The 23,033-nt window shown below is 38.1% G+C and overlaps 2 protein-coding genes across 7 annotated transcripts in view; one reads left to right on the forward strand and one right to left on the reverse strand.

Annotated features, from left to right (window-relative positions):
• Nucleotides 1-533: 533 nt before the first annotated feature.
• Nucleotides 534-8,921, reverse strand: LOC111251017 (RNA/RNP complex-1-interacting phosphatase homolog). Of its 2 annotated transcripts, XM_022807152.2 has the most exons (8): nucleotides 8,758-8,916; nucleotides 7,921-7,996; nucleotides 6,991-7,095; nucleotides 6,375-6,457; nucleotides 5,737-5,844; nucleotides 5,377-5,490; nucleotides 4,451-4,693; nucleotides 534-975 (listed from the first exon to the last, which is right to left on the reverse strand). In XM_022807152.2, exons 1-8 carry the CDS (start codon nucleotides 8,775-8,777, stop codon nucleotides 822-824), a joined length of 903 nt encoding a protein of 300 aa, XP_022662887.1. In that variant the 5' UTR covers nucleotides 8,778-8,916; the 3' UTR covers nucleotides 534-821. The 2 variants fall into 2 exon arrangements, with proteins under 2 accessions (XP_022662887.1, XP_086845969.1); XM_086989843.1 differs by lacking the exon at nucleotides 5,737-5,844 and having other exon boundaries at nucleotides 8,758-8,921.
• A 4,245-nt stretch (nucleotides 8,922-13,166) lies between these two features.
• The window catches only part of LOC111251708 (uncharacterized), a 130,915-nt gene continuing 121,048 nt past the window's right edge, over nucleotides 13,167-23,033 (forward strand). For 3 of the 5 annotated variants that reach the window (XM_086989833.1, XM_086989836.1, XM_086989838.1), the window contains exons 1-2: nucleotides 16,682-17,878; nucleotides 22,503-22,858. In XM_086989833.1, the coding sequence (XP_086845959.1) occupies nucleotides 22,609-22,858 (250 nt within the window). In that variant the 5' untranslated portion in view covers nucleotides 16,682-17,878; nucleotides 22,503-22,608. Of the gene's footprint in view, nucleotides 13,539-16,675; nucleotides 17,879-22,502; nucleotides 22,859-23,033 lie in introns of those variants that run through there. The other 2 variants (XM_086989834.1, XM_086989839.1) reach the window with 2 other exon arrangements.

A 23,033-nucleotide genomic window follows, 5' to 3' on the forward strand; every position in this document is an offset into this window, starting at 1 on the left:
TAATAAACTTACTATCATTATTATAATATATACTTATTTACCACAATATTTTTTCCTGCTGAACACTCCAGAGAGCAGACTAGAGTGGCCTTTACTTTATTAAAGTATAAACTCATTTTACTTCACAATCGAAATGTCGTTTGCTAATATTCCATATGTACCCACTAAATATTTAATGTGCTATATTAAATCAGTTACGAACTTCATTCGTCAAAAAGTTGCCAGTACCGGCCCGAAATACTGACATGTATACATGTATATATATTTAGAAAAAAAAACAATTGCAATTTGCGTCAGACAATAGTTTAGGTCGAAGGATTCGGTGGCTCTAAGTATCAGCTGTAGTGTTTCCTACACTTACCTTTGTGCTGGATATTTGTAGTCTGAAGTAAGTTTGGACATTTGAAAAACAAATATTCGGGCTGAGACTACCACTAGTGGCTATGCATTTTGATAATTTTATTATTATATGCAACAGGCTTGTGATCGAGGAGATTACATGTCGTAGGATGCGTAATCGATTTCTAATGCTATTGGGGGTTTCTTTTCAATGACAAGCTTTATTTAAAGCCACTGGATCCTATATGTTTGCGCTGCAAACAAAAAGATAGCTCAGAGTTTATTGAGCCGTAATAACATATCAAAAGGTCTATTAATTATTCTAAACAAATATGGCATGAAGAAGGCGTTTGCCTCGATCGACTTTCTTCGATTATGAAGAAACATTAACAATAGAAGACATCTTTAATTACAGCTTCAGATACTTTCAGAGGCCCCGATAATAACGAATCATGGTATGTGCTGTTGAGAAACAGAATTATTTAATACTCCTCAAGAATGGTTCTTCTCTCTGGACCAAGATATCGTCTAATTTCGTCATCGCATAGCCCGTGCGTTACGGAATGATAGGAATGACGTAATCTTCGAGGCCCCAAATATTTTTCAAGCCACTCCGGATCCTCTCCGTTACCATATCTGAAAAGAGGGAACATTAAATACAGCCATGGAGGCCGTATGGGCTCAATATATACGGCGACATACATGATTACTATTTCATCAAATAATGACGAATACTTGGATCGGATAAAATATCTGAATCAAACCGTATACGTGCACTCACTTCACAGATTCAATTCAGACAGATATGATACATTGCATAAATACTGAGAAGGATCACTCATAAAAAGATCCTACCTACCATAGAAGAAACTAGAATTAGATCAGAACTTAAGTATCGCCGATTCGTCGTTGACGCTTTTCACAAATGTTTCTATTCGTAATTGTTGTGACAAATACGAAGCTCAATTGTTATTTTATGTGAAATTGTTATCCTCACCATAGGATATAAACAGCCTCTCATAATAAGAATTTCCATTTTCTGACAACTTGCTAAATTGGGTGTGGTCTATTAGCGGGAATTCGATTTCCATGTTGCTGTTATATAGATTTCCGTCGTCATGAAAAAACATGCAGTTTAGCGGAAGTGGAGTATGTATGTATATATGTACAGTAAATGCTAATAGTAACTTAATATCGTTATACATTTTTCTCAGTATACCAAGAATTATTTTTCATTAAAGGCTGACAAATTCCATGCTCGGCCATGGCGACGTATCCTGTACAGCCAATTTAGCCATGCGGTGTTGAGTTAACTCCACGCATTAACGATATGCGTAAAATAGGGAATTTCATAATTTATGATGTTCGCATCATTCACTACGTAGACTTGACTTGTGTGAGCGATAATTGGCATACTTTATATAATAGTGCGATCTGTCCTGCCTGAGGGGGCAACCGGTCTTGTTTAAGGGGCGAGCGATCTCGAACAAAATTGGAGGCTTCTGATCTGTCTTTGTGACCGCGGCAGTTTTCATTACCTCCATACCGTCTAAAGTAATCACCATGATATGAAAACTTCCTGTCAAGCCCAAAGAGCTTTAATATTTTGCATGGTTTTTAAATAAAATAAACGATTTGCTTTATGGAGAATCGGGGGCGGCCTAATGTTTTCCGTAGTACCAGGGAAAAAAAAGTCAAAGCTGAAGTGTAATGTAAGATTCGGTTTTGCAAAGTTCGTATTAAAAGATGATCCATTTTCTATTTTATAAAAATCTATTTCATAAGAACCTAGCGGCTAACTCGTGATTGAAGCTGTATATGGATTACAGACATGTTTAAGATTTAGCATAGGCAGAATTTTGCTATAATTGCAAAACTTCACTTGCCTGTTTGAATACGTATTACTATATAGTAATATGTACTCAAATACATGTGTATGCGAATGCCGCTTTGGCAGGCCTAGGCCTGCAGACACTCACAGCATGTGTATATGGGTGATATACGATAACGGCTTAGGCAGAAATAACTCAAACTCAATACTTACATACAATCCAGAATCAATGTGAATGGACTAAAAAATCAAAAAAGATGTTTCAATTCTGGTTTTTACAAACGCATATTTAGTTTACATGGACATAGTTTATTTTCAGCCTCTGATGTTTTAATGCTCACCAGGTGAATTCACATATATCTGTGTGCTTAATCAATGGTCTTTCCATTAAAGCTCCGTATGTCACCCAATTCTGTGGTTCCCTCTAGGGTAATAGTTATTTGAATACGTGCACGTTTCGTTCAAGCATGTTCCGGCTTTGCCTAACGAACTAATTGTATCGCCAGAAGAAGATTTCAATTCGCAAAGGCTTCGGAGACAATAGAATCTACACACTATCTCAGTACCGCACACCTCCACCATCATTCGCCAACTGCTTTCCTCTGTTCCGCCGTTTGTTTGGCATGCCCCAGATAAATGAAAACGTCTTTGGGCGCTTCCAATGCAGTCCGTCCATTCATTTCTATTAGCAACAGTTTCTACGATCGTAACCATTGCCGGCACTGTTGGATTTAACTCGGACCGTCCGTGACAGGGTCACGACTAAAAGAACTGGAACTGTTCGACCGGGTCATTTCTATTTTCATCATCATTACTACAGCTGGACGATATGGAGGGTCTGTTCGTGTCTTCCACTTACTCGTGTTTGTAGCTTTTCGATTAGCCCTTTTTTTCATTTTATCCCTTAGGCCTTCTACGAGCCTGGCGCATATCTGCGGCGACGACGACGAGTAGCACCGAACAGATTTCGAAAAAGGTGCTGGCAACAATGAAAGTGAAATTAGGCGGAGGTTTGCCCTAACGCTCAAAGTCCAGTATCATACAATGCTTAACACTAAGTCTTAATCGTGAGAATCAAAGCGAGCAACTGTAATAACAACGGTGAAAGTTTCCCTCTCACACTTCAGAGCATCGCTTCTTACCCACAGGGTAGATTAGATAGAATGAACAACTTTTGGTAGTGCAGAACGTAATACCCAAATTTGAGATATTACAAAACTTTGATCTCGTCAGTAAGATATTGTACATTTCTTCAACGATACTACTTGTTTAGTAAAGATTGGTTAAAACGTCGACTAGCCCCTTATAGGGAACTTTGCAGATACTTCGGCACAATCTTCGTAATATATATATATTATACAGGGCATTCTATTTAGCCTACGAGGTGTCACCGAATTAAACTGAGCTTCTGTCGGTACTACTGTGTCGCCATTACAATTGGCGAAATAGTCGCTTTAGCTGTAGCGAAGAGAGCATAAGCCATTGAGTGTGGAGGACGTCGTGTTACCATCCAAATAATCATAATTTTTTTGATTCGAGGATTGTAAAAGATTTGATGGTGCAAACGCGTGCGCCTTATAGCGCGCTCACTTTAGATCCCAGTTATAAACTGTTGCAAGCATTTTCTAGATAGGCCTTTAGGATTGAAGTTTCGAAAGATGTACAGAAGTTGAAGATCAACGTTGATGGAATGTGACTCTACGCGTGCTAGAGAAATACGCACGAAAAGGCGGCGTTGCTGACGTCAATTTCAAAATCGATATTCTAAACAACCTAAATATAAAAGCATTCCAATAGCAAAAATAGGTTCAGTATCGGACATTAGGTTGGGACGACTACATCTTTATAAAAGCATATGAGAAATATTTTCAGCCCCGACTATCATATCGACACGATTCCAACTGGGCTGTATTTTTTTCCCTAAGGCAATTCTGGGTAAAGCTACCTGTTAGTTTTGTCATTGTACCTAATGATGATCTGGGGCGTGGCCTCTATATAAAACAAACTCTTCTAACGAATAGTGTCAATTGCAACAAAAGCAACCGCGAAAAGTTGCCATCGAAATAATAGATAAAAAAAGTGCATTGATTATCACGGTAAAACTCTACACCGGTTCAGTCTCACGTGGTGTATGAAAAGCTCGTTTTATTCGCATAGTAATATATGTTGTCCCGAGGTTCTATAATGCGTGAATTCGCAAGGTCTGAGTGCCGTCTGACAAAGATGAATTTTAATAATTTTAAGAAAATCTGTTTTGTTTAGCACAATTTATAATCGCACCTGTCAAAGTCGCGTCTTTCTTTATGGCGATCATTATCAGGCCGTTCGATCTGCTTATCATCAGTTGGATGGTGTATGTCGTTATCTTCGACGTTATTGTCTGCTCCAGATGTCTCTTGCTGTTTCATACCCCTTCTTCGTAATGCTTCGTCTACGTCGAGGTAGATACCGTCCATTGTGAATCTCGGAGTAATTTTGCCGCCAATTGAGTGGAACGCAAGGGCCTCCTCATCGATCGAAGGCCTGAGAATGAGCACCGATTGATGGAATAACAGACGCATCATTAGGTTATATATTCGCGGCGATTTACACTGGGAGAAAGGTTGATGTTATCAAGTAGATAAGAGTATTATCGAATATCAGATTGAACTATTTCACCGTGACGTTTCCTCATTATTGGTTTTAGTCAACACCAGCCTTCGTCAACTTTTTCTTTATTATATATATATAGGAAATTCAGAAGGAAGGATCTCACTGCTTATATGAATGTCTTTTTCAAGAATCAATGTCACGCCTAAAATGTACATCGCAATATATTATTTGTATTATTTTATCAGTTTATCGATAGTTGGCAAAGAAGGCTCTAATATAAAGTGGTTAACTAGCAATGAATTCTAACCATTAAACACAACACGATCGTCTGGTGATTTTTTCCTGCCTAGGAGATTCAGGTTGCACTTACTGACCAAGGGATAAGACTTGTCATTGTCAATATTCCCATCAAAAGTATGAAATGAAAAGTACGTCGATTAAACGGAACTTCACAGTGAATTTGAAACGTTTTAACCGGAATTTGATGTTTCAACTAAGACAATTGTGTTTACTTTGAGTTTTCTTAATTACGAAAAATAAATGGTCTTAATTTTTTGTGAGAAAACTTGAATTATCTAAAGCAATCAATAAGATAATTTCAAATAGTAACATACTTATATTTTAACAAATCTTCTTCTAACTCGGGGTGATCGAATCTGTAGCCACGGGCCGTGCAGAAACGATTGATCGCGTCTTGTGGCGTCATGCCCAGTTTCTCGATCATATACCTGGCGAATACAAATGATGACAGTGCTCTAAATTAGCATCGCGACCATACAAAGCGCCAAAAAAACGATATGACAGAAATAACTACTAACGTGTCTGTGCAAGAATCTCCTTCCGATCAGGCATGAATGGACCGTCTTCTCTTGGATAATAATATCGCTAGTAGTTTATATTATAGAATCAATAGAATTGTGGAACATCAACTACTGCTTCATTTGCGATTTTTCAGATGAACATAAAATTCATACCGGCATATCACGTATCCTGTTCGGTTAACGCCGTGCGTACAATGAACACCTATTAACTTGGTTTCATCCGTTTCCATATTCATATACTGCTTAAGTGTGGCGAAGATTCTTTAAAAAAACGTACACAATATTTTAGAACATATTACAAAAAGTATTTCAAATTGAACCCATACGTTGCAATAATTTGGAGCATGAAAGAGCACCTTTAATAACAGTATCTGCATGGAGAGAGGTTGAGACTCTGAGTTGGGATCTAGTGAACAAATTCGATAGAAACAAGCCGCTACCTAATTAAAAAAGGAAGCAACGCCAATTTTGCCTTACGTATAGCAGTTGCGCTAACCTTGTTTCTAATAGAAAACAAAAGAGGTTATGTAAACCATTTTTTTGTTATGTATCATTAATTTTCGAATGCCTATCATCTACCTTCCTGAACAACTGAAGATGCCTGCAACTGAAGATATGTTGCTTCAAAATAAATGTAGAATCCGATGTGACGCAAAAATTCATTTGCCTTTGTCAGCAATCGACAGCCATTTCGCACCACATAAATTCAAGCATATTAGTTTAACCTAACATAGACTTTGGTCTAGCCTTAAAATAAAGCCATTTAAAACATTAATATACAGTTCGATTACTTTTCCATTTCCTGAGGTCTTGGCACTTGACCATGGCCTTCAAGCCTAATGTGAAATGTTTTGATATCATTCCGTTTATACGCCTGAAATACGAGAGAAAAGCTTTGACTTAGAGAACGAAGCCTTACGTACTACGTTATTAGCTGGGACCGCTAGAAAAATCTTCTTTTTCTAAGTGCCTCAGTGCCTTCAAATGGTTCGATCGTATCGGTCAGGAAGTATCTCTTTTCAGATAAACGTTTTCTAATATCATATAGGCAGATAAGTAAATGCGTCTAAACAGTAAGGTTATCCGCACAAGTTTGCAATGATACGCCATTTTTATTTATTCATTTATGATGTTTTAAATTAATGCAAATGAGATTTGTCGCACAACATACTCTCTATCTTGACAGGCCTTTGAAACAATACTGCCCAGTTGTACTAAGACTTCTCTTAAAGATAACAGTTGAGCGTCAGATACCGAAGAAACTTCTTGCATAGACACAAATAACTGGTAACCGCCAGATTATGATATTCAACAAAAATTAAGATGATATAATATATGCTATGCAATGCGTTGAAATTTATATTGACGATCATATATAATTTGCTAGGTAAAAAAGAGGATGCTTACTGCCGGATTGTAGTATCGATCGGTTTTGACAAGGTTAAGGACGAATCCTAGGTTGCCCATTTTTCGCATGAGCACCTCAACATTGAAGTTTTCACCGCGCACTCTCTACATGTGTCGACAAAAAAAGAATCAACTTTAGGTGACTGATTGTGTTTTATGTTAAATTGATGTTACGCAAGTAAACAGGTGAGATCATATTTAGGTAGTTGCAAATTACAAGAATGTTTGTCAAAAAAGGTTTACTGTCGATATATAATAATTTGAAGTAGGCAATATAGTCAATCGACTTCACGGGTAGGCCATTTTTATAAAATGTTAATGAGCATGAAAATTGCGTACGTTCTTAAACGTCTAGGTGGAACAAAACTTACAACGTTCTTCTTCCCATAATGGTCTCCCGAAAACAAAGACGCGCGTAATTTAAAGAAAGAATAGTTTGATGCGTGTTAGTAGTACACAAGATAATTCATAGCAATCAAAAAATGATACAGGAACATTCTGTACGTATGTGTAAGACTTTCTGTACCCTGATAATATCCGCAAGAGCAAGCACAATTAATGTGAGATGCACATAAGGCATGCACATAAGTATGAGAACTTTGTTTATTAAAGACAAGAACAAGCTAATTCAACAACTGAGCCGATGTATGCAGTCTTCTCAAGTATGTTCACTCCAAATTTGTTTTTAAAGGGTTTTCTTTTTAGAAGTCACTAGCGAAGTAATCTTAACTTGTGCTTGGCTCTGTTGAATTTCACCGTTCCAGCAGAAACCAGCACAACGGGCAGAAGGTCCATGCATTCTATCGAATTTTTCTAGCTATTTCAAACCCCACGGGTCGTCTCTATTCATGCATTATTATATAGCAAAAAGAACGTTTGTTGTTTCTTCGAAAGAATATGTTAAGCAGAAGCACAACTGAACGAAATTACCTCTTTGTAGGGTGTTTTGAAGGGGATGAATCGTGTGCCTCTAACTACATCCCGAAACGCGGAGTAATCGCTCCACCTTTGAGAAAGAACGTAGCTTTTTAATGAATATCGAATTAACTTATTTTTATGTACAATTAAAAAATCTTTAAAGGAGTACAGAGCTACAATAGTTAGAAAAAAAAAAAACATCGAATAAAACACGAATTACCAAATTAAAATTATGTATTTATTATAGGACCGTATTGCGTCTTCTTGCAAATTAAATGCAACGCAATTTTGCCATCTCACAGATCTCTAGGTCAAAAACTCTATTAGAAACGATGCTTTCCTTTAGGGTTAAACTTCGAAACGTTACAGATACAACAGTGATGGTTTGCCGTCAACACTTAATTAGCAATTTAATATATTCATGTTATTATTGTCAATCATTTCCTCTTATAGTTATTACACTATTCTGTAAGAATCGAGCAAAGACACAAATATTTACGATTGATAGTAAAAAAACTATATTATAATTTGTAGTTTAGTTATAATAAAATTTTCGTTAAAAAAATACGCTAAAATCAGTTTGATTATGGTTAAACGAAAACAATATCTGGCCATTCTTAGAGATATTCGTAATAGTTTTTTTTTTTCTATATGATTTGAGCAGCTTGTTGCAATGCCTATTATCTGCCTATTTTTTTAATGCGGGCGACTTTGCACAGTATCTTCCTTCGTTAACTTACTGTGTTTCTATCAATATTGCAGGCGAAATCAAGTTGAGAAGCAATTTAATATGTTACCGTATATAATAAATTAGAAAGAGGTTTGATCATGTTAAGAAACGTATCTTACTTGGTTGGCGGTCTGGGCATTTTAGTACAAATTTACAGCATATACAAAGACGCGGCTTGTGTAGGTATAAATATTGCTTTGTTTACGAAAAATTAACACGTATTGATTCAACAAGGTAAAGGTATAAACGGGCTGATTTCTCCGCCTAGCATATCCCGGCCATTAAAGGCAACATGGCCCAGCTTTATCCTGCGCTCAGCGAATGTATCACATGGCCGCGGACCCTTTGTCACCATGCAGAATGTCAAAAAATTACTGTTATTTTTAAAATATTTTTGTTAGTGGGGTAGGGCACAAACGTAGGCCGTGCTGCTTAATCTCTTAATACACGTAATGTTCCGTACTGATTTTTGCACTTTGACGAGTATTGAAAAGCCAATAGCAGTAACTATTTTAAGCGTATCAAATCAACTGAATATGGTCTTTAAACGCTTGGTGAAAAAAAATATTTTGAGCAACAATAAAAGTATATTTGTATTCGGTCCTTGGTCAAAATAAGAACTCCACTCCGATAGCCGATGAAGCTCTATATATCCGCACCTGTCGATGTTTATGCTGATTTGATTTTTTTGATTTACAAATGATCGCAATCAGTAGATAGTATCTGGTAATGCACAAAACCCTATTGTTCTGACTGATTATAGGAACATGCATTAAGAAACGCCTACATATTTGTGGCAATACTGAACTTGAAAGTTACTACGTATATATATATATATATATATATATATATATATTGTTATATGTATATGATCATTGTTATATATATATAAATATATAATAATGATCAAGTGTATTTGAGAATACAATAATCGCGCAATACAAATAATTAAAAAAAGAAGTTTCTGTATTGCTGTTAAGGATTGCTCCGCCTCACATAAAACATCCACCTATGTACGGTTATATGCGGGCTCAATCGTAGCAGCAGCATCAAGTGGTCAGGGTACTGCGTGCTGATGATCTTTAACTCAACGCAGTATTCGGGCGGGTTTTTGGCCTTTTGAGATGGCATTGCGGGTTGAAAAGATCAATGTAAAATCCAACAAAACACCAATCCGTCTGGAGCAAAGGATAGCGTAGAAGTTTAAACGAAACTGTGCGAACTTCCCAAGTTTCACTCGCTTGCATCAAATTGGATTGTTTCTTAAAATAAGGAGTACACAGAAGAAAAAACTCTAGCATATGCCTAACATAAATGCATGAGCATTATATACGTATGTATATATACAACAAGTGGTAAAATAGCGGCTACTTTATAACCATTGAATAAAAGTACGACTGAATTACTTAGTTGTTAAGTTGTATAAGAATGTTTTATAAAGGCAGCTCTAGACAGCTCGTTTAAGGAAATAAAAAATGTCGAAAAAAGATCTAAAAGGAACCTACATGATGAAGCGTACGATCTTACTAACAGCTATTTGTGATCCAGGCTTTTCGGCCCATTCAGAATATTTAATGCGTTTTAGTTAATAGGAGAAGTATTGTGCAATGCACAAGCCATAATAGGTTGAACCAATGTTAAGTATTAATCTTCCTCTCTTCCTTTTGTAACACAAATATCTAAATATGCACACTGCAACGGTTTAATTGAGAAAAAAAAACCTGTGGTTGACTTGATATTTTTCATTGTCAACACTCTGGTAAAATGATTTGGTTCTTACGGGCATTGCAATCCGTACGATCACAAGTAGCAGTCTTGCTCACAGAAGCGAACAATCCATAGGTCATTCATTATGCTTAAATAAGTTATAAGTAACTAACTGACATACCACGTAAGAGCTTTCGAATCCAAAAACAGTAGTTTATACGCCAACTACACAGACGACGTGTATATCATTATATTCACTGACCGTGCTCGTCAAACGCAAAACACGACAACCTTTTTGCAACTCTTTTAATAATCAAAACAACTGAATCAAAAATCTTACGCGCTATTTTTGCCAAACTCAAACAAAAAAACACATATTATTTGACTTTTATATTAATTATACTATCCCTAGATTAGCTATATGATTTGTTACCGTTCATAAATAAATCATCTTTTTTCTTCGAATCCCGGCGCTACCGTGTGATCAAGCCTTGAAAAGCTCTACGCCAGCAGGTATAACAAAAGTTGAAAAAATTTGCTCGTTTTGGGAACACACGTTAGCCACGATAACATTAAACCTGATTGTTCACTCATTACTTGAATAGTTAGTTGTCGGATTGATTTTGGTAAAAGATTTCTGCACAAAAAAATACTTCGAAGCAGTGAGTGTGAAGTTGCGCCCGGTAGGGATGAACAATACCACATCGCTTGCACATTAGGCATCTGTTGTTAAAGTAATCGGCCAAACTCTTTGTAAGTACTTGAGTTAAAGAAAACAGACTTTCCCGCAGCTACCGCAAGAAAGCTAATAATCGTATGCGTTCATAGCCCACAAGTGTTTGTAGAAAAATTCTGAATAAATCTGCTTTTATCCATATTTATTTGGGGGGCAACAATTACAAAAGATTATCACTAATCGTTTTGCTCTCAACAGCTATTTCGATGCTTCGTGGAACACGGTCTCCAGAGCTATCCGAAGCTTATCGATTCATTTATAAAGTTTACCACCAGTGCTCAAGATCTGTAAGAAAAATAAGGAACATATTCGCAAAATAAAATTAAGCTTTTTCACTGGTGCCGAATGAAAGTTCCTGTCGAGCCAGTAAATTTGGCTTTTTTTAGCGCTAAATTGTAATAGCGCTCTCTTTTTCTTTTTTTTTTTCTCTCGCAAATTGTCTTAAGTCCCTCACTGTCGGTCCACATCCACTGAAATTTCAAACAGCGGTAACTTTGATTATTACCTTATGCATTAAGGGCTAGTTCACAGGACTGACCCAATCAGCTATTTTACACCTGTGCTATAATAATACATCTTTATGAGGCCCAATAAATATTCTTCTAGTTCGAACGATTTTATTACATAACAGTTCTGCTACAGTCCATACTTCCAATACTTTTATGCTCACTAAATTAATAAAAATACTATTTCTTTTAAGGTTGTATAGACCTCGCCTAGTGTTCTTGGTGGGCACCGTGAAATTGTTGGTGACTGGAAATGGCCATTTTGGTTTTAACGCACTGTGAAACGACGCGGGCGACCCACACCGTGATCAATAGCTAATTTGAAATAGTTCAGGTTATCTTCACTGAAAGGTAATAAGTCGAGCGCATATTAAATGCCCTTAAATAAAAATTATGACAATAATATCGTCTATTGTATTTAGAATGACACATACCATATAGAACCTTTGAAAGAGTACTATAGAGTTATTCGTTTATTGATGTGAACGTAATAAAACACGTGCAAAGCTATTAGAACCTCTATCTAAAAATGATCCAAACAAAGAAATCGTGCTTGCTTATATTTGCTCCATCGTCATACGAACCTGGCTAAGAAGTACAGCTTCCTCCAGGAGAAACTTTGTTGCAGAAACTTATACAATATTCCAGCAAGAAGTTCAAAAGGAATATCCCGTGCTCATCCTGATCTAGATAAGAAGAACAAAATGAAAATGAGCATGGATGCAATTATCGGTACAAGAAATAGAGAAAATAGGGCGCGACGCACGATCGGGTGTAAGTCTTTGTTTAATAGAATAGCGAGAACTTAAAAACACCGTTGATAACAAGTATAGGGAGGATGTAGTTAGTAGGTGGGTCTTTTTGGGGGTAAATCTGTCATTTAGAAGATATGACAAATACTCCGGCGACAAATTGGTAACAGCCCGTCATAGCAGCATACATAGCCTAATAATTTTGGATTGATTAGCAAGAGTTTTCTCGAGACCATAAGGGTTGGAATTTACTCCATCTGATCGCTGAGAACAGTTTTATGTATGATAAGAATTATCCATGGTTAAGCATGATCCGTAATCGCGATTACTTAGAAGAGATGGATTTGTTAGCAATATTAGTCAATCGTAACAGGGTATTGTATAAATTTAGCTCTTCCTATTTCTCTATCAAATCACCAGTCGATAGTACTTTGCTTCATAAATACATCGGTCCAACTAATCCCGCCTCATTCGATCTCCTCCTAACCCTCAAAACATTCATGTATCTAACCCAATGCATCGGCTTTCATAAATAACATCCTGCTTTTAATTTGTCTTAGTTATTTAAGAAAATGTAGCTTTTGCGCAGGCTGAGCTGTGGCCGAAAAATGGACCGGCTAATTTGCTTTTTTAGGTTTAAGTAATGTTCATTGAAAGCGAACAATGCTGTACTGATTCAAAGATCGTTACATCATTGAAAAGAGGCCAACAACTTCAATGAGTCCAAGATGGAGACGCACATACGTCTTTAAACTCTTGTCAATTTGGTAATATTCATTTTCAGAAATTGTTCCTATTTTATCTTAGAAATAACGATGTAGCCCATTCAGTCTCCGACCCATATAGTACAACGAATCCCTAAGCTATTAAATGCGTCCTGCGATATTTATTAGGCGTAATAATTCTGTCATCTCAAAAATACGTAAACAGCAGCATTGATAATAGTTTACGTTTCAGGCCCCTGATTATCTCAGCCGAAGCGTCGACAGTCAGTGTCTTCATTGATGCCGTTAGAATTCTGAGAAAGTTCCGAGCGGTGCTCAACATTTACATCTGATGGGCGAGTCGCTAGTACGGGCTGTCGCTTCTTCGAGCCCCCTTGCAACCGGTGCGACGGAATGTCTCTCATAGCCACTTACAGCATAACTATTAGTCGAGGGATCCCGCATAGCACTGACAAATAAAGAATTAAATGGACGGTACGTAATTAGTTAAAATTGATTTTCAGAATTTATTGGGCCTTATCCCCTTTGGTTTAAGTTCTGCTATGGACGAGTGTGCATACAACATATACAATGAAATTAAAAAAAAATCTCTAACCAATTTTTTTCAACAGCCATGTCAGTATTAATATCCAGAAATGAAAATAAAATCAGAAAGCTAGATCAAGAAATATATGCCTGAAATGTATATGCGCGCTATGGGACAGCAAGGAAAACGTTATACTATATGATTGATCCATCTTACATAGAAAGACCTAGTGTCTAGAAAGAACCGAACTAATATGTGAACGGCCTTTTGTTTTTTCGCCTTTTTTTTCTGAGGTAAGTTAAAAAGTTTTTGCCTATTGCGCTAAAGATTCAGTGCCCTGCTTATGAATTCATTGCCGATGGGAATCAATCAGAATATTGGGGCGGGAAAGACTGCGATCACACACAGATCAGCTGCATAGACCTGGACTATCGCTGATTTTACAATAACGAATTACGAAAAATATTTAATAGTCAAGCATGGGTATACACCAGGCCCTGATATAGGGTGTCAAGGCCAGCGAGTGCCAAGCGCTTTCCTACTTCGAGAATATAGCTGTTCCCAAATGGTGTATTTTGTTTTTCCGTATATTTTCATTTTAACATCCAAAACACATTAACTCGATTTTACTTTGACTGGTTTTTTATATATCGAATTCTCGAAAACCCATAAAATACCGATTTTTCTAATTAAATAGGTAAAACGACTCGCGTCGAATCAGCATTGGTGTCGTTTGAAAGCTGAAAAGATCTTACAATTTAATTGTTGGAACACTTTTTTTAAGGCTCAAGATCGATCACTTTAGAAAGTAAAATTTTGTATATTCAACGCAGGCTCTAGTAGGTCCATAAAAAATTGTACTGTTTATGGCCAAAACGCGTAGCCAGAAAAAAGGGCCTAAAGATCGTTCTGTCATTTTCGTTGTGGGAATTTTGATGTGGACGACACTCGAATAAACATCTATTAGACACCGAAGAAGCTGATGCTATATTTTCGATGGAATTGGAAAGGAATTATACATTATGAGCTGCTGCTAACGCCTGGCAAAACGCCTGATTCAGACATCTACTGTCAGCACTATATCAACACTATATAGGCAACTATATCAGCAAGATCAGAACAATATAGCCCGGATCTCGCATTATCAGATTATTATCCATTTTGGTCTGTGTTTGTTAATTTGGTTTTAACTACTTGTTACAATTTTTCCCTTAGAAACCAAAAAATTTCGACAGTGAAAGCATCATGATATTACTAGAAAATTAACAAAAGATCATTCATCACAAACACGTATATTTAGTTTAGAATTATTTCTGTGAAACATAAAACGTTGCTCCAGTCTATAGTGGCTTAAAAACCGTTAATACTCCTACGATCCCAATGTTTTATATTATTCAGTAACCCTCCGACGTGCGCGTATTGCATTTTACCTATTTTCTATACAGAAAAGAGATTTTCCGCCATTAACTCCTACCATTGTCCTACCCGTGAACAGCAGTAAAAGCTGCCCCCCTGTTACCTCATTGGGTTCTATCAAAAATTTCTCATTGCAGAGTATAATTAATAAAGCCACAACTAATTATTGAGAATCGCTGCTTAGCGTAACAATTCTACAAATGACAAACTATGATGCACTTGATCTTTTAGGCATTCTCTAGGCATCAGTTGTATGCCCCGACGGCCGGTGTGATATAGTATTTCAAACTTCTCAATGAAGACTACAACTTGCTCACGCAATAAATACAGGCAAAAGCGTTTTTAAAAAAATTAGGTCTATAAATCGGGTGACGAGCGATTTAATTATGACGGTAAAACACCTATTTAAAGGCAGCCACGTAATAAAACATAATCACTCAGTAATCGAAGCGTTAAAATTATGACCTTTTTACCCCCATCTTGCTTTGTTGAGAAATGATTTAACAACAAATAATGTTTCTATATAATTTTGGAGGTGTATATTTGAGCAAATATGAATCGATGGAAGATTGCAAGTAAAAAAAACGTATTAGAAGATTTCAAGCTTAGACATTTAACTGCAGTAATTTTCCTAAAGTTAAAAAAAAGAACGTAAAAACAGTTACCAGGACGGTGTTTAGGATTCAGCTTAACTTACTGAAAGTAACGATAATAAAAGGGTTAGATTCTCGTTTCAGCGAAAATGTTCATCAAGTTGAAGCCAAATTCAGAAATAGAGCATGAATGTCTTTAGCTAAATATCGTATACTGTCGTGAACAGGGTAGCATCGATGATGGTCAACTTACCAATAACTATGGCAATTGTTAGTGACTAGGATTTGCATTCGAATTTTGAACAAATGCCAAGTTATACGACGTGTTATATAACACTAAAATTAAATATGCCATTTGCCTTTTTGTTGGCTCGGTTCTTAATTAGTTCTTATTTAAAATAAGTTCATTATTATAAATCACACTATCGAATAAACAATTTTTTTACGGAACAGAAATGTTCGACATTTAGAGGCCAACGTTGAAGGAGTAGCTACATGAAGTTCTCACGAAGTTCAGGACGTAATGGAAAAACCTTCATCAAGAGCTAACATTAAAAGGGAAGCTGGAAGTCGTTTTTAGTCCTTCTCGCTCTATATATAAATTTATTTTATCTACTAGATTAGGGTTAGATGCAGGCATACTGGAAATGCTTTGACCACTGAAGGGATTCATTTTAAAATAGGTTTTCCTTAAATTCAGTTAAACATAATCATCCTCTTTTACCTGGTAGCGCAATGAAGCTATTAAATAGTCGGTCTGATTTGACCCATTTAAGCACTTATCTAGATATTGAAAAATTCTTAATTTATGTAAGCCCTCGTGAATAGTACGCCGTCGCGTCTTCACGAAATCGAACGGCCCACTTTTAGAGCGGCTTCACCTAAGTAGGTCTGTAGCGTATTATACTTGCAGTGCGATATCTATGCGCAAGAAGAAAATAGAGAAGTTATTGACAGCACTCCGTAATGCCTTATGCCAGTACCGAATCAGAGCCGTTTGCACGAGCGTATCTTATAGAACGTTGCTGCATATGGACTCTATTGCAGTAGCAGTAAAAAGAAGGATAGACATTACTCGGTTAAATCTGGTGGTTCAATCTGGCCTGTGGGACGCTCTTGATGCTGATGATCACAACAACGACGACAACAGGATGGCTTTGAACCGATACAACTGTCTATCCGTCCGTTTGTGTGGCTGGTATGGTGTGTTAGAGAGATGGTAAATTTAAGGTTTGTAGATTGTGAGCGTCAGTGTTCCCTGCCTGCTATATTCTGCACTAACTTATGGTCTAGATATGTGGTCCGAACTACTGCTAACTATGTCCTGCTTTGCTGACGCTGGTGATTGCATTTAGCATTAGCGTAAGCAACGATAGTGCGCTGAGGGCAATGGAGAGTTTTATCTGTGCATGTAGTGTGTATGCGAGTGTGTGTCTAATACGCGAAGATGACTGCCGGCACGGAACCGCTGCACAAAACCCGGTGCTGCTCGCAGTTCGGGGCTTTCTCAAGGGAGACAACATCACGCCAGGTAAACGACTGACTGGTTGCTATTCGCTAGGCAGAACCGGTCGCTGAGAAAGAAGGAGTGTAAGAGAACGAAAACAAATAGGTACCACCAACTCTCGATTGAACTGGGCCGCTGCTGGTGTTTAGAGTCTGGCAAGGGCCACTAGTTCTGACTGATGTCAGCGCCCAGGCCCAGCCCGAACAACTGCCTTGCAACGGCGGCGGCGGCGGCAGGCCGAATAACCAAGACATACGCGAACGACCGGAACCCATCGCAGCTGTAGTCAAGCAGTGTAATCGCCAAGAGCTTTCCGCGTGGCCATCCCGTACGCACGCCATCCGCAACCCACCCTAGAGTGCGGCGTTGAGTTGGTGCCTCGAGTTAGTGAACAGGCGTGTTGCGGCAGAGCGTGTTCTAAGCTGAGTGTTGCCTGCCTGACGGACGGACGGCGGGTTCACCCTGATGCGCGGTGCCGTATCTTTTTGCTGTATACGCGCACTGTGTATCGTTTGTGAATCGTGAAATTGCACGGGGAGAATCAGTCAGCTGCCGGCGCTGCCGGTGTCGTGTGTTCGAAGGCACCACGAGACCGCTGTTACAGCCTGGGACGCTGTTGCCACCAATTTTTACGCTGGTGTTTTCACGTCATCCACGTTACTATTGTTGCGGATACGACGAAGGAACCAATGGTCGGATTCACCGAATAAGCCAGTGATCATCGGGAATTTGACGTAACTTCACGCTTAAAGGCCCACTGGTGCCTAGTTTGGTAAGTACGCAGGACAAGCTGAAACAGGTAATAGAATGGTAATCGCATCCGTGTAAGGTAACGCAAAAGAATGCAGTGACTGACCGTTTGCCGTTCACATATTGTAGTTGTTTGTGTTAAATGTAGATGCTTTTTCACCGCGAACAGTTAGTACAACTTGACGAATTTATGTTTAAATGAAAAATTAGCAAAAATTAGCCAAAATGAACAATTTGTTAATGTTGAAATAAATACATATATATATATATATATATATATATATACTTAGCCACATAAAAAAGCTTGGATTAAAACAGCAAAGCGAAAGTCTAATGTGCCATCTGCACCACTTTCCGTATTCAAACGTCACTTGTGCTAACAAAGGTTCTAAAACGGTGCCCAGAGACGTCTGTATGTCAAAACACGACAGTAATCGCCGCGATGGCCAATGAGACTTCGACTATGATGATATCAAACCGTCTATACATATTTATCGCACCACTAGAAAGTGTTTACTTAACGCATCAACATTAACAGAAGTAAAATTAACGGATAAACAGTAGCATGTTTGGTCCATATTATAGAATGCTGCTCCTTTAGCCTAATCTTGATTTCTTTCGCCTAGGGAAAAATCGTTTACCGATGGCAGTGACATGAATGCCACATCGATTGCCGATACGGTGCACCGTCTTTGAATTAACCCACCCCAAGCTCCTCTAACACAGATTTCTTCTTTGCCCACGAACTCGAACTGTTCTTGGTTGTTCGTTATATCTGAAATATTTTTTCATTCAACCGTATAGCTAGGAAGCCCTATTAAGCTTGCTAACTTTTTGTTCAAATGTTTCTTTGAGCGTTCCTTCTGCAGATAAGTATAGAACGAATAAATACCAGACCCTGGCGTAGGGAAATAGATGTAGTCCTCTAGATGTTATGATAAGTGCTAGCATCTCTCGATAGAAGTAACTGAAGCTTAAGGAGTGCGATTTGCCGTCTGCTTCTTTATTTTTATATGCGAGGTTATGTGATGTCATATATTGCTGGGTGTCTGCCTCGCACGCGGTTGCACTCGATTATGTCATTATGATAACAAGTACCTTACGTGCGTATATGACGAACAATGGCGTCATGATTTATTAATTTTTTCTTTCATCACGACGCGAAGGTTTAACTTTGGTCGAGACGAGATACTGAAAGTAAGAAACTTACAAAAAAACTAGCTATTTATCAATGACTACAAATTACAGCCGCTATATTCGGAAATTCGGAAAATTGCATTGAACACTATATAAAGTTTAATTTATTATGTGACAATAGGCTTAAGCCTAAATGATGCATATAAAAAAAAAAGCATGACTTGTTGAAGAATGAATGGTGAGGCGCTGAACTATATATTTTGCTTTGTACCATTGTATACGTGTATTAGTCAAGAGTACGATGCGATGTACTTGTTTGATGATTTCTCCGATGATTTTGCTGTTCGTTCAATTAAAAAGGCTAAATATTAGGACTATTTTTAGTTCTAGCCTGTGTCGGTTGATTGCTACTGTTTCATTGCTAGTTTCATATTAGCCACAGGAAGATTGCAAATTAAAACCGTAGTGCAAAATCATAATGCTTGTGGTCTCTACGTAAGTACTCTATAGGAGTTCGTTACCGGGCATCGGCAATTGTATATAGTGCAGCCTTACATGAAGGTCAAGCGTAAGAAATTGTTTACAATCGACAATGTGATTCCCAGTTATTAGGATAGATACCAATCCCTTGATAAACTATAACACAGACGTCGGCGATGCTTCCGCCTTGTGATTCTATGCCCTCCTTGTTCTATTTCCCTTTGCTTCTAAAACAATTTTCTTACGGAAATAACATTATTGTTATTGAAGACCCTTGCGCAGCGAGCGTGACATTACACTAAGACAGTAGTTAAATATCTAACACTGCTGCTACGCCACGGAAAGGTTTCATAGCAAAGGCATCTAGCCTCAGGATGTGCCTGACCCGACAAGTGCAGAGGTTGCAAAAGCAGGCAAAAAATAAGCCCAAACAGGTTCAGAGCGCGCGAGTCAGGGCCCCGACTCCTTTAGGGCTGGTTATGGCCTGAAGTCTGCGTCACGATATATCGCTTCGATTGATCTTAAGAGTAAGCTGTGTTGTTCCTGTGGCATCCATTTGTCGCGCGATGACCATTTTGGTCGACTATCTTGCTATAGGTTTATCATACCAATACATCAGTAAATATAGCACGCCATCCCTACTATGGAAGGAAATTAAGGATATGCGGTTGTAATGTGGTTTGTTAGAGAACTTAAAATGCGTTTGGAAAGAAATATTCTCCTAACGGTGGGGTAAAATATTAGTTGTCAGGTTCAACTAGACTCTAAAGGTGCTGCTTCTGGAATATTGCTCTTGGACCGCTTTTGGATAGGGTTCAGTAAACATAGCATAAACGATACGGTGTTCGTATTGTCACAAGGGCGATACGTGAGTGACTGAAAGCAGTTTGGCATTTGCGATTTATTATAAATAAATAAACTTACCTCTGGTTATCCTCTAGAACTTAAGTTTTCTTGAAAACAGGTAGAGGCTTTCTGGTTTACCGGTAGAGCGGTGTGACCCAGCGGGTAATCTTTGTCCTATTGTAAACATCATAACACGTCATGTTTCGTTGCCTGAAGAACAGCTATCGTTCGTGTTGTGGTAGAAAATCAGACAATAGGCCAATGTAATAGCTAGCCGCAGCCAATAATTTTCATTTATCCTTGAAACATTCGTAATCTGAGTTTACGTAAGAAAAGCGAAATTTATAGTACCCATTTCAAATAATCTAACTCCTGTAGTCTATGTGATTCTCCATGATTTTTTTCTTTGTGGCAGTATATAATCTGGAACCCACTTCTCCAAACCGGTAAGCGACCAACTAATTGTAGCAACGCTGTTGCAGTTCAAGTAACTTGTATGATATACGTCTCATTTGAAAAAGTCGTATAATTCATCCCTTACACAGTAAAGCGAAAGGGCAAGTTCATCTGCCTCAGCTAAAAAAATTTCTCCAACAATAATCAAATTCTAAGATTGGCTTAGATATACAACTTCCATTTATATTCACTTAATAAGACGGGCGTTGTTTTACCTCATTATAAGGGTAGTTTAAAATAATTACATGTGAAAATTGCACACAGTTGAGAAATTGAGTGTAACTGGCGTTACTAGATTTTTTTCCTTGGCCAACACTTAAAAACAGAGTAAACGTCGCGTTTTTTTTCGCACAGTTTCTTTTGTATTAAAATCACCTAATCGAAGGCAAATTGAAGGCAGGTGACGTTTTACAAAAATCATTGCGTTACTCAAACTATTTAGAAACCATATAAGCGTGGCCACATAAGGCGTCGCTATATGAACCACGTTGCCGACGGTGATTTCGTTTCGAAACTAAGTTGCATTAGAGCATAACTTAACTCAATAAGAATACGAATATGTGCATATATTTCAAAGTGAAGTGTGGCATTGCACTCGTTGTGCTACGTACCACATGTCGTTGCTTTTGGAGAACTTTGACGGTTTATTGGTACAATGCATTCGCAGGACGACACCCTGGGCCGGGGCATTACACTGCGGATAATAATGATCATAGGTCGTAATTTATTATGAATAATTATTTGTACCGAACCGCGATAGGTGCACAGGCCTCGGGTCAAATTAGCTTTGTAGAAGAGCGCGTACGTTCAAAATGCAACCCGTAAATGTGCCAGTACCTCAATTACTCAATAGCCAGCTGCGTAGTGTTTAGTAGAATTTCATGTGGGTCTATGGCAAATGGATTATAATTTATGAACCTACTAAACTTGACACTATTTTCTTATAAAACACCAACTTCATTGGCTAAAATCACATCTTTTTTTTAACAAAAAAAATCATTTTCTTTTTAGTTTTGTTAAGAGGCCGCTTCTTCACACAAAATTGCTAGTGGGCCACAGAGGCTCACCTCTGGCCCATCTAACTCCACCTTCCAACGATACAGGTATTTTCAGGGTTGCAAGTGATAGTTCCGAAAAAGTAAATCCAACGTAGTGAGCCTATTTTGGCATCAAAATGGAAAAGGTTTTCAGGGCACAATAGTGTTAAGACAGTTTTGGCCCATATAGCCCTATTCTCTCCAAATTTCTGCAGTGAGAATGCTACTGCAGTGAGAAAACTACGGTATTCTTAACAGAAACGAGCAAGTTTAAAATAAGTACATGCAAAAAGCAAAGAAAAAAAGACACTGAGATTATTGCAAATTTGTTGGTATGAGCTTTTTTTAGAGGAGACCTTGCTAATTTTTTAGTACACTTTCAGTCACACTTGTAGGCTATTAACTGGGTAATTTTCGTTGCTCGTTGTAAATGTTTTTTTTCTTTTTCACAATCAGATTACAAATTTTACTAGCGAATATTTTGTAAATGGCTCAGAGGATAGAAAGACACATTTTTCACCGTTTTTTACGATATTATGGGTAAGGTCTTTCGCAAGAGCAATAACGCTGCGCGGTATTGCTTTGCTCAAAAGGACCTACGGTTAGGATCTCGGCTCTTTCAATTCAGAAAAAGCTGTCAACAAAGTATTCTCATTCAATTCCATTTGCATATCTATTGTGCGATTGCAGGTTTTCGGTGATGATTCGATAGATCACTCATTGCAGTAAAGGTCGCTGGTTGTATCCGGAGCGAGCGTACCCCTACTGTACTGTGTCGGGCGACGCCTGTGTAGTGATGGACCAGCCAAGTTGGCATTATGCGTCCCCGCCCGACGAACAGGGCCGGCAAAAAATCGCGCCTCATCATCAAGGCGCCCAACATCGAGACGTCGTACCAGCTCCTCACGGACAGCGTATTTTCTCAGAAGGCGTTGTCGAGGGCGCTGAGGGCGGCCTCTCTACCCGAGAACGCATCCAGCTTCAAGGTCAGGACTTCGTTGACGAAAAAGAGTTTAAATTCCGGCAAACAATCATCGATCTTCAGAGTGAGTACATTATATCATTAGCGTATTTTCCTGTTTTCAGGGTCCTTTCTCTTAATAATGTATCACTTGTTCGGCATGTCCGCCTAAAGTGTCAAAGCTGGAAACTTTGACAGCATACTACTGCATCTTGAGACAATACCGGAAGGTCGAATATTACCTAATTCGCAAGAATTAT

Source organism: Varroa destructor, unplaced genomic scaffold (genome assembly GCF_002443255.2).
Source record: "Varroa destructor unplaced genomic scaffold, Vdes_3.0 BEIS01000005.1, whole genome shotgun sequence".
Taxonomy (NCBI): Eukaryota; Metazoa; Arthropoda; class Arachnida; order Mesostigmata; family Varroidae; genus Varroa; species Varroa destructor.

Bases quoted from the DNA above. Each gene is read 5' to 3' on its own strand.
- LOC111251017 (XM_022807152.2), bottom strand. From the start codon at position 8,777: ATGCCCAGACCGCCAACCAA. The intron at 4,694-5,376 runs GTATGTTACTAT...GCTCATTCTCAG, and splicing joins GAAGATTTGTTAAAATATAA to GCCTTCGATCGATGAGGAGG. The intron at 976-4,450 runs GTGCGATTATAA...CCCTCTTTTCAG, and splicing joins GAAAGACGCGACTTTGACAG to ATATGGTAACGGAGAGGATC.